Consider the following 16,180-nt stretch of genomic DNA (forward strand, 5'->3'; position numbering starts at 1 on the left):
TCGCCTCTTTCATGATCTTTTCTATAGGTAGAACTACTGTGAGCGGTCTAAACTTCGACCCTTATTTCTTTCTTCATATTGTAAAGGGGAGCAAAGCCCGTTTTTTGCTCCCTCTATTGATAGACTCATTGCCTGCCGTCGTTTCAGTGACTTATGGGGCTTCCCTCAGCTCAGTCTTTTTGGTTCTTAAGAACGGTCGCTACCTCTCCCAGGACCGGAATGATTATCCCTGCTCGATGGGTCTACATCCATCCCTGAATGTCGTCGGGTACTATTCACTTCCCCGCCATTCTTGTAACCGTCACCTGTAATTCGCGCAGGTGTGTCCGCACCCCCCTGAGTGGACGAGAAAGAAAGGATTTCTCGGAGCAACCCCCCAGGTTCCAGACCCAGGAGTCAACTTTCCCGTATGAGCATTCGGTACATGTTTCAGTCTGTGGAAGAGTGAAAGGGTCACCACTACTGAGGATCTCCTTCCTAATCTTAGATGGGTCGTCTGAGGGTTCGCCGCGGTTCATTGCTGTGCTTACACACTAGGCTACCCTTCTCCGAAAGCTCCGCAGGACCACCTATCACTAGTCTTCGGCCGGAGAGGTTTATTGCACAAAAAGGCCGGGACGCAGGCTCCCGAAGAGGGAAGCCCAACGAATGTCAGATGCAAAGCCCCGCACCTCATTAAGATCATATTGGCATACTCTCCTAAAAAAAAAAGAGCAGACCCCATTGAAGACGAGAGTGAGGTACAACAAGGCCATTTCTGTCCACCGCCCTTCTCACGAAGCCGTACGTGGACGTTACCGCTCATACAGCTCCCAGCCAGCAAGCAGTTAGCCTTCCTCTACAAAGAATGGAAGTGTGGATGAATCGACACCAAATAGAGGAATTCGGGTTTTCTATTCATAAATATAAATAAGATGACAAGAGCACCCATTTCACAAAAACCTAAAGATCCCCCCCCCCCGAAAGCTTCGCTTAAGCGACGTAGTACCAAAAGCTCATCGAGCTTTAGGTTGTTTACATGCAAAATCTTCGCTTTAGCGAGTCAACAAAAGCATAGCGACTACGTTCCTTTTTTTTAGCCAACACCGTAAACCTAATTTGGAACCCTTTTTTGGTCAAAGCCAAATGATGAATAGAAGGAAAGGAGATCATAAAGATAGGCGGACGACTTTACTTATAGTATAGGTCGGATGTTTTCGTGAGCAGTAAGCAGAAAATTTCCCCTTATTTTGGGAAAGCTGGTGGCCGCGTGTGAATTATTTCAAGGCAAGGGGCGGCCTGCTTCGACATTGTTGTATACTCTGATCCGGTCGAGATAGTTTTAGTTTACCAGCGCGTAGGTAGTCTAAGTTCCTATGACCGAGTCTTTCTGGCCCCTGTGAACATCTTTTCTTAATGTATTAAAGAGGGCCTCTCTAACCGGTGAAAAGTAGTGGGTGTCCACTAACGGCTATTCCTGGCTCGGCTCCGATAACGCAATTCCGGGAGGAGTCGGTAGTTGGGCACTGGATCCTTTCGGACCTGGAGAACGTGTGACACTGGGTCGGAGTTTGGTGAACCAACTGGTCGCTCCTCTAGTTGAAGTATCGGGCCCTTTTTTCGTTGCCTAAGTTACACCTTCGGAATACCCCAGAAGGGAATTTTTCTATACTTCCTTCAATCTTCACTTTACGCCACGCCGACTCCCCTTTCGTCATAAGGCGTGGAATTAGACCAAGGGTTTCTCAAGTAGGAACTAGTCCTTCTGATTTCGCACGTAGAAGATCGAGACACAGCCCCAGGACTATAGAGAAAGAGGTAGATCGATCGCCCCCTAGATAGACAACTACATAGAGGGCCTCTACAAGTCTTTCTATTCTTTCTTGCAGAACCTGCGTAAGATCAATATCACAACCAATGAAGTCTGCAAGTTTCACATCTAAAATAATACCCGCTCCGATAGTTTACGAAAAAATGAGAATCCAATTAATGGATATCGGTAGTTGTCCGGTCGTACCCAAACAATAATATTCCAGAAGAAAATGCACCTAAGATTAAATATTTCGAGCCGGCTTCCGTAGAAAATTCAGACTTTCTTTTTGATGCTGCGATCACATAAAAACATAAACTTTGAGGCTCAATAGCTAAATACATGGCAATTAGATCATGAGCCGAGATCATAAAGAGCATACTGCGAGTAGGAAGTGAAATTAATACAATGAATTCAAAAGCATCAAACCTCTCTTTTTCGAAAAAATCAAAACACATCGAAATGGTACCAGCCGTACTTAATAATAGAAGGATTTGGCAGAAATATGTAAAATTGTCCCTCTTAAGAAGATTATTCCAGAATAAATGGGCAATAGTTAGGAGAGGTGCGCCAGCAGCGAGCAAAAGCAAGGTTATTAGATACCTCAGGAAAGCCCGGCCAGAACCACACGTGCAAGTTTCCCTGCATGTGGCTCGTCCGTGATAACTTCTTCGAATTTGCGTGAACTAGCGGACCGATCACTAAGTGAGAATGCTCCCTACAGCATGAGCGAACCTTTTAGGAACTGGTTAGGAATGGGCGCCACTATCCCAGCCCGGATCCAGCCAGGTTCTATTGATCATGTCCTCTTCCCAACAGTTTTTCTCTTGGGGCGTCTTTGGCTTTACGAGAGAAAGTCCGCCGGAGAAATCGGTAGGTAAGCTCTATTCGGTCCGGAGCATTGATTCCCCATAACGAATAGGTTAGCTCTATCTCTTTCTTTCAGAACCTGTGCTCGAGAGTTCCTCGGAAGCACCTCGATCTTACATGAGACTCGGGCTATTTCCCACTCTTCGCTCATCCATTCTGCCCGCTCGTCCAGACGCGGCGCCCTTTCTCATTATCATCTACCGCCCTTTCTTTCCTCCCGGCTATTCACGCATGAAGATCGTCGTATGTATGCTCGACTTCGGTTGCCGGTTCTATAGGTAATAGTACATTATGGCAGGATCAGTCACCCGGGCAAACCAACCTTCCTCCAAGAAGAATTGTGCTATGCCCTCTCGACCCCTATAGAGCGAAAGAGCTGCCTGGTGATCCCTAGGTTGCAGCACGTCCGTTCGTTAACTCCTCGCGCCACTGCCGCCGTTTCTAGGACCGACCGACGCCTTACCTGCACAGGTACCTACGTAGTGTAGTGTCGGTCGCACATTCAACATAGCGTTCGGACTCATGTGCCTTTCAGAACCAGGGGTCTTCGAGCCTGCTGCGTACGATTAGCCAGCCTTGCGACGGCAAAAGGATTAGACCTCCTCCCATGCTACGGTTCCCCGCGGCCCGAACCCGGTGCCGCATTAGGTTAGGGAGCTGGGCGATAATAGCTCCTCCGCATCCCAAAGCGCGCTGCCCTCCTAGGCGCGCAACACTAAGTAATCCAAGCCAACCCACATTACTGACTAACGGTGGATAATCATATTTCTTAGAGGTACTAAAAACAACTCCATGAATGAGCAAAATGAAGGTTGCATTAATGAGAAAGATCTCTGGGGAAACCGCTAAAAAAAGATTGAACATGTGAGAGGATCCGAACGAATTCTGCTTTCATTTCCCCCGTATAGAGCACTGAGTTACTAAGGTTACGGTCTTCATCCCACAATGAGGTCTTTTCGGAATGCCATGATCTCTTTTTAGAGCGTATAAAGGAACGTAGTCGCTTAAGCGATCGGAGCGAAGATTTTGGAATGTAATAGCTAAAGCTATGCTTTTGGGAGGGAATTCCAAAAATCTTTCCAACCAAGAAAGGCGTGTCATCTCAAAGCGAGATTGTTCTCATATATACGACATTTATGAATTCTCTTTTTGTTACCGTTTCCTTGTGTTAGTTAGAGTGAAGTGAAGCACGCATGTAGGGCAGGAACGAATAAGATAACCTAGCGAGTAAACACCCCGCTATTTGAGAAAGAAAGTCAAGGGTCGACTTTACCTAGCCCAACCAATAAATTATCAACGACCCATTCTAAGAAAGTGAAACTCCAAAGCAGAAGGGATGACTTAAGTCCTAAGAACCCAGTTCCCCATATGGAGCCACGTCGCAGTAGAACGCATGCCACTCAGTCCCCTCGGCAGTGGGTCTTTCAATCCTGTGGATACAGTGGCGGCCGCTACAGTCTCGGGTACCACCCGACTTATAGCCATCGATTGACCGCCGTCTCGTGCTTGATGTCGTTACATCGGATTTCATATTTTGTAAGGATATAATGAAAAACAGGGTTCATCACTTATTTTTATCTCTATCTCAACTCAGAATTCCCACCTTAGAGAGACTTGTTAGCTAGCGGCAGTGGTGTTTATTTGCTGCAGCCTCTCTCTCATCTGGATTTCCTCAGTGAGTGCTACCTTAAAGTTCGTCTTTCGTGGGCCTACTGGACAAGAGCGAGTTGGTTAAACCGCGGAATGCAAACATGGCAAATGCACACTTTGACATTGTACACTTGCCGTCCCGTACGTAGTAGTTACTGTAAAAGAGCCCCGAGTGCTAATGGCGGATGAGCGGTGACTACTCCTTAATGCCCTCATCTGCGATGAAGCGCGGAGATTAGTTCAACCCTTGGTGTGTGAAGTTGAACTTCTCGTTGCTGGGCCGCCCGAACGCCGAGAAACACTCCTTAACTTAACACTCTCTTTATCGAGAGTTTTGGTTAGTTCAAGATTGAAATCTTTATCCAGGTCTCTCGAGCCTTCTGATCTTGCTACCGACTTAGGACACACTATGTTCGTTGATTTCGAAAGCATTAAGATATGTGATGAACCACGCCATCAGCGATTTCGGGCATCCCTTTATCCAATTACAAGGGACTCTCTTTCTAATAAGTAGTAGAATCTATAAGTGAGGAAGTAATAAACTGTGAAAGCAGTAGCGGACGGCAATAGTTCAGGCCCTTGCTTGATCGTGACACCTGTTGGGACCCTAGAAGGCCACCCTGATCTCTTGTGTAGACTTAAGAAGAAGATTCCGAGACCCAAAGACGACTCCACGGTCCTGCGCAGCTGACCTCCCTCAGCTATTTAGGCGCCCGAGACCTTCCCGTCTTCGTTTAGCAGCGAACGAAAGAGGTATGCAATCGCTCAATTTGAGGGAAAGATCTATTTATATAAATAATTACCTATAATCCGATTCAAAGCAACTGCTTGGCCGGCTTGGGACAGGCTTGCTTGAGCGGATATGCGAACAGTAGCAGCTACTTCTTCCTTAGTTAAAGCACTAAGAACTACCTAAACTTGTACTGCCCTAGCCTTTCATCAGCCCTCGCGCACAGGTTTAAGACAAGAGCTCAACACAGTCAAAAAGCAGGTACTTTGCTTTAGGTCTCACTTCTCAACCCCTAGCACTGGCTCATTTTTCCACTCAGCTGCCTAGGATTCTAAGCTCAATAAAAGAAGACCAAAACTCCTGCTTGACTCGCATCTCGACTTTTAAGAACATGTGTTAAGCGTATAGCTTCCAAATTGGCTAATCGGATCTTTTAGTTGCTAGTCACCTCAGCTCAGCAAAGAAGTCCGGTTCTTGGCTTGAAAGCAGTTGTCTTGAATTAATATAAGCATTCCGGGAAAATAGGAGGCGGGGTGGGGAAGACTTGCGGCCAATATTCGAATGAATAAGCTTCTTCTTCTTTTTCTTCTCTTATTCAAATTCTACATTCCATATTTCCTGCTTCTGATAGGCCTCTTAGCGTGAGAGGAATCAACCCAAGGTAGTTGACTTGCTTACTCAAGAGAGTAAGGCCAAAAGGATCTACTCCTAGCTGGAATAGACCAGACAGGTCAGGCAGAATGAATTCTATTGTTGTTGCTTCATCCACCACCCCTGCATTTTTTTTCTATGTCCTCCCGCCCCCACGAAATGTAGCTTATGCAGAACCGATTAGTAGCTCTTGATTACAATTCATGTTCTTTTCAAGGCTTCTGAAATGAGCTTTCTATACGTCCGAAGGTAAAATCATGCAAGTTCGGCCAGCAAGCCATGAAGTTCATATGCTATCTAAACAAATGCCAAGTCCAGAGCATGTATTTAGTAAAGTACTAGATATATGCCCATAAGATAGATTTTTCGATAGATGAATGAATTATCATTCTAAAAAATGTAGCACAGGCATTCTGGCATAAAGCGCACATTAGCTGCTTCGCCCCAGATAAGAAGATATAAACCCATGTATAGTATCTTCCTTTGCTGAACTTCCTGCTGTCCTTGAGGGAGCCGATAGAGATAATAAAAAATCGAATATAAATCAAGTGAATTTACAATCATGAGAGCCAGAACAAACTAACTCCTTGATCAGTGGTAAAATCATAAGCATTTAGAACAGAGACTAAAATCTCGCACCTTAAACAGTGTTTTCGTCCCAAATACTTGCACCAGGTTTTTTTTAGAAAAGCTTGTTCATAACAGCATCAACAGCTCGATCATCAAGCTGCACATAGACAATGAGTTCACCAAAATCCAGATTTTTCATTATTGGGATAAAAAATGATTTAAGACATTATGCTTGTTAGGTGCAATGTCAATGCAGCGGCCCCTATAGATAAAACCAACACAGTCACACTATGAGATGATAAAAATTTACTAGCAGAGGCTCCGGCTTTGGATTAAGTCTAATACGAACATTGGCAAGTAGTATTATCAAGTTCTCCCGCGGGTTCCTGACATTGTCTCTCTACAAAAAAAATCTGAATGTAGGCAACAAGGGAACATGCCTGAAATCGAAACATGGCTCTCAGCCAATCAAAAAGATCCAAGTCATACCAAAAGCTTCGCTTTAGCTATTACATCCCTTAAGCTCTTCGAGCTTTAGCGAGTCAACAAAAGCTTCGCTTTAGCGAGTCAACTTCCTTCTTGCTCTTTCTTTTCTTCTTCCTAGCTTTCAAAATTCTTTTCCGGCTAGCAAGCAGATGAGGATGCTTAAACTTATTGCTCTTATGGCTAGTAGCAGTTGCTCGTAGTCCCTTACTAGTCAAGGTGCTTCAATCCATACTTTCAGTAAGCAGTTTAAGTAAGAAAAAGAAAGAGAGCCAGCTAGTTCTTATAGTGGTAAACCCAAAGCGAGATCGGAGTAGGAAGACCATGAGTGGCGAAGTTCTTTTCCCAAGCCATCTCATCAAGGCCTAGCCAAAGAAGAGAGACTTATGGCAGAATGGGCTAATCAAAGAAGCATGTATTTACAGACAGGAATGTCATAACCTGCTCGAACAATAAAGAAATTTCATTCCTCGCTTTGAAAGGAATTGGTAGAGAATGACTGGAGGTATCCAATCAACTGAAACCGGCTTCGATCTTTTCTTAAGAAGAAAAGGATGTCAGATGAATGAGAAGAGAGGGATAGGGGACAGGCAAGTAAAGAAGTAAGGATGCACTAGAATGCACGAATCCTATGTCTTAAGCATAGTGAGAGTAGGAATGCTTAGTAACATGCAGTCAGTCCAAGCCTCGGTTTCAAGCCAGTAGCCAGTCGAATGCGAGCCAAGCTAGGCAAGCCAGTGGTTCTTTTCAATCAATCAAGCGAGCCAATCGGTCAAAAGTTTCTTCGGTCTGCCAATAAACTACCTTCTCTCCCCGCTCTCAGTCAGTCCGGGCCAAGGGGAAAAGGAGGGGGCATCCACTTTTGAGGCTACTAGTCAAGAGGCAAAGGCCAATATGGATGAAATCTAAAGGACCAATCCATTCAGTTCTACTCCTATGCATGCTTCCGCGGTCAGGTGAGATGTAATTGAAGGGCTACTAATCGGTCTTTTAAGTGCTACCATGATTTTTAGTTCAAAAAGGAACTGGACGAGAACAAGAACTTTTTTTATATATGATTAAAGCTTTGTATCATGCATGGATATTATGCGAGCGGCCTAACGGCGATGAAGAAGAGTTAGAAGACTTGTAGGATTGCACTTGAAAAGACCTTTAGAGAGAGAGATGAACCCGCAGCCAATGACTCTGAGAAATCACAAAGAATGCATAAAGCTAACTCATCTAACGAGTCAAAAGCTTTCCATATTATACTAGTAGTTAGTTATATACAAAGATAAAGCAGACCAGAAGATAGATCGATTCAAACTTCTTCAATACTTTTGAATGATATTCTACAGGGCTTTTACTCTACCTCAAGGGTTATGTTTAGTGGAGGCCTTATACCAATTCCTATACAATACAGTCCAGGAAAAATAAAAAGATGACAGCAGTAGTGCATTGTTTGAGGGTTTGGAGGCACTATCCGCTTGGCAGTCCATTTTTGGTCAAGACAACCAATGTAGCTACAAGCGACTTCTTCCAGACCCAAAAGAAGTTGTCACCAAAGCAAAGAAAGGGCTACTTAACAAAAAGGGAATAAATGCATAAGAAAAGGCAGGCCCCTTACTCCTAATATAATAAGGGTGCTGGGGAAGGTTGGAACAACGGCGTGTATAAATGTCAATTTAGTAAGATCCTCATTCTCCCCATTCTATCTCTCTCTAGAACCTTACTTTCCCCAGAGCTGTTATGTTCATATGCTTGCCATGAGAAGGGACTTGTTGCTTGAGCGGGGTGGCACGCCTTATGTTATGGGAAGCCCAATTTGATGAGCCAAGATGGGTTCTTGCCCACCCTCTTGCAGGCCAATGCTTTTGCAGGGGAGTCAAAAGCATTTACTTCTCAAGATGGTGTGCCTAACGCCCGTGGCCGAGTTCTTGGGGGCAGCAGCACCATAAATGCTGGATTCTACAGTAGAGCTGATCAATATTTTTATGCAAAGTCTGGGCTGAGTTGGGACTTAACATTGGTGAACCAATCCTACGATTGGGTGGAGAGTGAAATTGTTTTCAGAACTTAGTTGAGAACCTGGCAATCCACTATAAGAGATAGTCTACTGGAAGAAGGGCCCACCCATATAATGAATTTACTTTTGAGCATGTGTTAGAAAATGGGCGGTTCTACATTTGACAGTGCCGGTAGAAGGCATAGTGCTGCAGACCTACTAAGCAATGCAAAACCTTCAAACATAAGGGTCTCTGTTCATGCAAGTGTGGAGAGAATTCTACTCGCTGCTACTTCTTTTCTTCCGCATCTGATAACTCGAAACTCTCAGCCATTAGAGTAGTATATCGCAATGCATTGGGGCGTTACCATCATGCAATGGTGCATTATAATGGAGAGGTGATACTTGCAGCTGGTGCAATAGGGAGCCCTCAGCTTCTTCTGTTGAGTGGTATTGGTCCTAGGCCATACCTTTCATCATGGGGCATTCCCCTTACCCTGCACTTGCCATATGTGGGTCAATTCCTTTATCACAATCCTAGAAATGGCATAATCCTTCTGCCTTCAATTAGAGCATTCCGCTTATTTTATTCAGGTGGTTGGCATCGCTGATGTGGGGCTTACCTTGAGGCTGCTTCAAACATAATCCCTTTTTTCTGCCTATTCTGTATTCATTAGGCAACCATCTTCTCTTTTATACCGAACTCTGGCCACAATCATGGAGAAGATTTCTTTCTGGGTCTCTTTCATCTGGCTCACTCCGTTTGGCTTCCGCTGATGTTAGGGTCAATAGATCTGCATCCCTAACTATAGTTTTTTCGAAGGATTAGGCTTATGAAAGAAGAGCTGATTCTTTCATCTCCTTGAAAAAAAGTACATCAAACATTGCGCTACCCTTCAGAGTAAGAGAGACCCTCTCTTACCCATCCCCTGGTCAAGCTTATTACAAAGTCTTTGCCTTATCAGCTATAACTGTCTCGGTCTGCATTTCTATATGCAGATATAGGGCGTCCTTAAGTAAGGGTATAACCGCCTTTGAATGGCTAAGGGATAGCGTTAAGAACTCCCTCTTCTTCTTCACTTAAAATCCGGAATACCCAGCGATGCCAGCCCCTGGTAGACAACTTCCTGTAGGAGGCTCCTCCGAGTTAGCTCTCATGACCGGGGGTAGAACACACAAATGGCATCTACTCTTAAGGAAAAAACGCTGGTTACCTTTCAAAAAACCATCCCTTTAGCGACTTCATACCTTATCTTAGATGGTATCCCACGCGAAATCATGGTATAGGGGCAATCCTAGTTCTAGTTGGTATCCCATGCTAAATGATGGTATGAGAGTTTGGTTTGCTGTAAGTGAGGTTCTTAGAAAGGTTTGCCCTGGGTAGAGACACCCCTACAGATTTTGATACCGTATCGGGTCAAAGCCCAGTCATAGCTGAATGAAAACAAAAGAAAGAAAAGAATGAGAAATCCTTTGAAGAAAACTTATCCTCTTTATGATTTTAGTTGGATAGACCATTTCGTCGACGATTACAACTACTCGGAAGAGAATCGTGTGAGTTTTCTTCCATTTTCGTGTGTTTAGAGAGGTTTTGTTAGTACCAAATGGGAAGGGTGATTTCTCAGGTTATTCTTCTTCAGATGATTGGGATGGTCCTTCTTCATCTTCTGATTCACTCTCTGATGAGGAGGTTTCCCGGATCAATCTTGCTCTTACGAGTAAGGAATTCTTTCAAACTCCGTATAAAATGAAGAAGGAGTATAGGAATAGAGTGTTACAGAAGCTTTTAGATGGTAAAAAGGAGGAGAAGTCGCTAAAGCGAAGTTTTTGGAGAAGTCGCTAAAGCTATGCTTTTGGAGAAGAAGCTGGACTTTGCCGGTTTGAGAAAGCTCCAGGAGGACATAGAAAAAGTGACTATGTCGTACCAAGAGGAATCCTTCTACCATAATCGCGCTGATGAGGCTGTTCATTAAAAGCTATTTACCTAGTGCTAAGAATGACCTTAAAGGTAAATATAAGGTGGATAGGAGGGGTGATAGCGCTTCAAGGATTAAGATAGTGCCGGATTCTACTGGGACTGGTTGTGAGAAAGGTTTATAAGGATTTACTTACTCCCGAAGAAAAGGTTATGCTTTCTGTGTTTGGTCCCTATACGCTTGAATTTGAATTCATGTCTTAAGCAGCTTGTTCAGCATAGAGGATTGCGTAAGGTGTGCTTCTCTGGTCGAAAGGATTGACTCGCTGGTGCGTCGAAACGCACAAATATTGCTTCAAGAGCAAGCTGTTAAAGGAGGTACAGGGAGCTCAGTTCCCGTAGTAAGTCAAAAGCGTTCTAATGACTCTCTTAGTTACCCATTCGGTACAGCTTTGGTGGAATTTCTGGTTGAACGAGGTCTGATAGACTTTAAGGTGGTGGATGTCTCATCCCAAGATGCTATACCCGAAAAAAAAAAAGAAGGGTGGTAGTCCTTATCGTTCCAGCGCTCTGTACATAGAGTGTAAATTCGACCCATCTCTTCTTCCTATGAAACTCCAACTACCAATGGTGTCTTTGCCGAGGGAATGGTGCTATGAGGGTTCTTCGAGTGAGAATTCGTCATGGTTGAACATATGTTCTCTTTCGGGTGGTTACCTTAATGAGCCTTTAAATGAGGGCCACTGCCTTATGAGTTCAGATATCGAATTTCTTTCTTTATTTTGGGAAAAAGAAAAAAAGAAAGAGTTATGATAAGCTTGCCACTGTTTGCCAGGCAATGAACAAGCTTCAAAATAAAGGTTTTAAGAGAAATGAGGGGTTTCTCGACTTTCTTCAAAGAAATGATTCTTTCTTGGTAAGAAATTTCTTATGCCGGAGTTTCTTCTCCAAATCAATTTCAACGAGTTTGTTGATAGAGTACAACGTTTGTATCTGGATGAGTCTGTCAGTTTTCATAAAAATGTCAGCTTGGAGGCTATCATGCATATCCTGTCTACTAACATTCAACGGGCTCGTTATGAGCGAACAGTAATAGACATGGCTAATGCGTATAGAGGTTATAGGTTTTATCTGCCAGCTTTTCTTGACTTCCGAGGTCGAATCTATCGGAGTGGAATCTTTCATTTCCACGAGCGGGATCTGGCTCGGAGTCTTATTCTCTTTGATGAGTCTTATACTCATTCTGGTTATAAGCCCGAGGATTTTCCAGGTGTACAAGAAACCTATATTACGGCTGGTGGGTTCCATGGTCGGTCTTTCACCTCTAATGAGGATGCTCATCGGTATTTTTATACCGAACTAGTGGAACTTGAATCATTTGGTTCTAAGGATATGGAGTGTAATGAATTGCGTCCTTCCGTTCATGAATGTAAAAACAGGGATCAAGCTTTAGTTATGTATTCTTTGGGTGCTAAACACCCCTTTCAATACATGATGTTTCTGTGGGGCCCTATACAGAAATGTTCTCTCGAATACTATTACTGTGTCCCTATTACCCAAGACGCATCGGCGAGTGCCTACCAAATAATCTCATATTTGCTGTTGGATGTTACCATGGCCCAAAAAACGAATCTTATAATGGGTTCTCCTTCGGGGGATGGTTCTCCTTCGGAGGATAGTTCGAAAGAGGAGGTTGGTCTAATAGCTGACGTTTATGTTTATATTATGAAAGATTGAAAGTCCTTCCTTCAGAAGGAAGATCTGTCCGAATCCTTAATTGGCACTGTTGATAAGCATTTTGATCGAAAATTGGTGAAAAGTTTTTTTATGCCTATTATCTATGGTAAGACTCAAAAGAGTACGGCGGATGATATCCGAAGAGTTTTGAAACCGTACTTGTTTGCCCCTTACAAAGCAATTTTGGAAAGGTAAAGAGGGTGGGTGGGATCGCGATCGACTAAAAGGGATGTAATAGCTAAAGCTATGCTTTTGGAAAGTCGCCCGGAGATATTGGTTCAAATCCAATTCGTGAGACCAGAAGAAAGGTCGGTGTAGAGAAGCTCGGTCAGTGATAGTCTTCCCCCGCCCTACCCCTACACAGGATTGGATACTGAACCTGATAGACCGATCGGTGCGTAAGATGATAGTATAGCACTAGGTTTTCTCTCGCTACCTACTACGTATACTTGATCCTGTTATTGCTCTTCTTCGACCTCTATCTACTGACGGATACTGGAACTTCTCGACGCACTGTTCTAACCCGCAAGCACCTTTCATCTACCCTACGCTAACAGCTCTCTTCTCTTATGATATTGCATCCGCCTTCGATTATAAAATTTCGAGTTAGCGCTCCGGGGGCTACTCCTACTGCTACTGTAACTGCTTTCTTTAGGAAATGCCGACATCTACTCGAAATTCCAGAACAGGAACTTCACTCATTTTAATGCCCGAAGTCTGCATCTTCTATTACATCGCCTCAAAAGAAAGAGTGAAAAGTCCCTTCTTGCCTGACGAGTTCTTCCTTCTTTTCTTGCTCGTCACAGTAAAGATCCCGCGCATCAAATGATTACTGACTTGAACTAGCACTTGCTGCTATTCACTCAGCAGAGATCAGGCGAGATGCTAATTGGAGAAGGACTGACCGGACCCGCCTTCCCGGAAAGCACGAGCCATATTTCAACATTTCGGAGAACCACTTTACATTGGCACCTTGGCCAGGTAGATCCGTCCCACTCTCCGGACCTCACCTCTCCTTTTTTTTAGTACGGGATGACTCGGATGGGCAGATAGAACAGAACCTGTCAGTTACGCCTTTAGGGGACGCTACGGTGCCTTAGCTGATTCCCGATCCTCCTTCAAAAGTGGTGATGTAGGCGGATTGGTGGGGCTTAACATTATTCGTGTTTGGAGTAGGTAGGAAAAGAAAGGAAGGGTGATGCTTGAACTGGATGCTCTACAGCTAATGGGAGAGAAGGAAGCCTCGGCCAAAGCAAGGCAGATCCATAGGCTAAGGAGAGAAACCCGGTATTCGACCTGACCTATGAGCTTCTGGGCGAAACAGTGCTTTAAACCTTGGGTTATAGTTTCGAAAGCCTTAGTCACGTCTCGGAAGTTCCTCTTAAGCCGGAGTCCTTTATTGTTGCTGTAGCAATTGCAGTAGCTGGTGTAATGAATTTTGATTCAGATGGTGGCCCTTCGACTTTATCAAGTTTCCGGGTCCTTCCCTCAGAGGATCTTTTCTGGACTCAGATTCTATCGAATCTTCGGGTCCGCTCCGAGTCTAAAAGACTTTCCGCGTATCTATTTCTATCCTTTTTGAGTGGGCTGATGAGCTGGGATATAAGATAGCTAGATACTAACTCTAATATGTTACTTCTAGTGCGATATACATGGCATCTGGATAAAGGCGTTGGACAACCCGTTATCTCGCTGACTTCCGCTGGCTGAACTATGGATTTCTTTTTTTTTAAGTGAATGCTGAGTTCAGTCATTTCACTTCATCTAAGACCTCCCTATTCCTAAGTTTCCTACGCATAGTCATATCTTTCCCCCTCTCCTCTATGCGCTATGGAATGCTGGGTTACGTCCTCCTGCCCTAAGTCGATCCTAAAAAAGTGTCTTCGATCTGGATTCAGAGGCTCCATCTAAGTATAGAGAAAGAAGAAATGAATCGAAAGGTTTCTTCTCCATCCAGTAGAATCGATAAGTTGTAAACACGTAAAGAGTGGTGATTTCCATTCTTCTCTTCTCCTGACTTGAATAATAACTTCATCTATCGTGACCGAACAAGACAGAACATCGTCAATGCATCTCTCCTTAGGAGGCGAGCCAAGAAAGCTTGTTCCATTTTATAGGAGATCTACCGGCGGCTAGTAATCTGGAGGGCACGAGGATAGGGGAACCAACCCAAGAGAAATGAGGTGAAGAAGTCGCTAAAGCGCAGTTTTTGGATCAGAACGAGCGTAGAATTAAATAACCTCTTAAAGTCAAGGTTTCAAGGAATTTATTTACAAAGGGGCAGGCGGACGGCCCTCTTATTCCCACCCTTTACGGAGAAGAAGATCAGACGAGCAGACGAAGCTGCAATTATAGTATTCATATAATCTCGTCTGCTAACCCTTGAGAAAACGAACTCTCCCCCCAAAAGCATAGCTTTAGCTATTACATTCCTCCCCTCCCGCGAATCGCTTTGCTTCTTCAATGAATGTGCTTGCTCTTCTGTCTGATGGAGTTTTTATGCCCAGTTGTCTAAAGCTAAAACAAGAGTTTGCCAGGCATGGGAGGCGATGAACCCTCGTACAAAGCCTTTTCTTTCCCGCATGGAAAAGGAAATATCAATCAAAATAAGTAGAAGAGTAGCTCGCACAATGGGTAGGGGTGAAGTACGCAATTGATTTCGTTCTTTTTAAGAAATGTATTCCCTTCTAAGGGAGGTGCGGTGCCTGTCGGCCCGGTCATAATGATTGGTCTTTCTCCTTTCCCAGGAGTGAAGGAATTCGTCTCTATGCCTATAATTTCATTAGTAAGAAAATTGGTTCAATGGCTGTCATGTTTGGAAGTGAAGTACTAGAGGTGTCTTCCAATATGATTTTTGACTTGATTTTCTAGTTTGATCTCCCCCTTACCTTTCTCGCCACAAGGAGCTCTTCTATAAATAACAAATGGGGAGGCGGAAGCAATCAAAGTGATGCGTAAGGTCGGGGCTTCGGGAGGGACTCATGGTTTAGATAAGCTTCAATACTGTGTGTGTTAGACCCCTTCAAGAGCTCCGCTAGTTAACATAGGGGACTAGCCTGTCGTATAGAAGAGATAGAGTCTATCCCTAATTGATTGAGTATGAAACACTTCTAATTAGCAAGCGAAAATCTTTATTTAATGAAAGAATTGTCGCAATCACTATCTGATATTTGAATTGAATGAAGGTACAAAAGAAATAGTTGAGCTGGAACTCTCGCATCAGCTGGATCAGCTTACGCTATTGGAAAGGCTAAGTGCTTTCGAGTTGAAAAGGGAAAGCTAGCGAAGCTAAAACAAAGATGACAAGCAAATCCCCAGAAAGCCTCTTTAAATCTTGATTAGTCCAAAAAATGGGGGCTCTGATGCGTACTGGCATCTCAAATGGTCCCCTCTTTTTTAAGGCTCATTCAACTTGCTTATCAAAGGATGCTAGCAAAGCAAAGAGGAGGGAGACGGCAGGCGGAAGGTAAGGAGGAGTGGTGCAACTGATCTACGAGCACCCTTCGGTATACGATATCAGTATGTAAAGTCAATTTCTCTCGTAGGCCCGCTTTTGTTTGAAACTTCTAGTTTGAGCACCGCTAACGAGCATCGATAAGCTGTCGCAAGCAATCAATCAAAGCGATTCCCTTCCTTATTATATAGAATCCATCTCGGGGTATAGCATCAGTTCCCGGTCTCCTTATGCTGTAACAAGTGTTGGAGCGAAGGCATGAAGGGATGAGCGCATTCAGCATCAGGCACCTTTGGTGATTGGGTCCGGTCTTTGCTTTGCAACCGGGGAAGTGAGTTCAAGTGATC

The 16,180-nt window shown here is 44.1% G+C and overlaps 2 protein-coding genes across 2 annotated transcripts in view.

Annotated features, from left to right (window-relative positions):
* The window catches only part of matR (maturase R), a 1,968-nt gene extending 1,955 nt beyond the window's left edge, over positions 1-13 (reverse strand). The window contains exon 1 of the mRNA in view: positions 1-13. This exon is cut by the window's left edge and continues 1,955 nt beyond it. Within this exon, the coding sequence (YP_009414550.1) occupies positions 1-13 (13 nt within the window).
* A 1,982-nt stretch (positions 14-1,995) lies between these two features.
* Positions 1,996-3,523, reverse strand: nad2 (NADH dehydrogenase subunit 2; one part of a trans-spliced gene, as the record gives it). Coding sequence (YP_009414537.1) covers positions 1,996-2,388; positions 3,371-3,523 — 546 coding nt within the window.
* Between the last annotated feature and the right edge of the window lie 12,657 nt (positions 3,524-16,180).

Source organism: Spinacia oleracea, mitochondrion (genome assembly GCF_020520425.1).
Source record: "Spinacia oleracea mitochondrion, complete genome".
In the NCBI taxonomy this organism is placed as follows: Eukaryota; Viridiplantae; Streptophyta; class Magnoliopsida; order Caryophyllales; family Amaranthaceae; genus Spinacia; species Spinacia oleracea.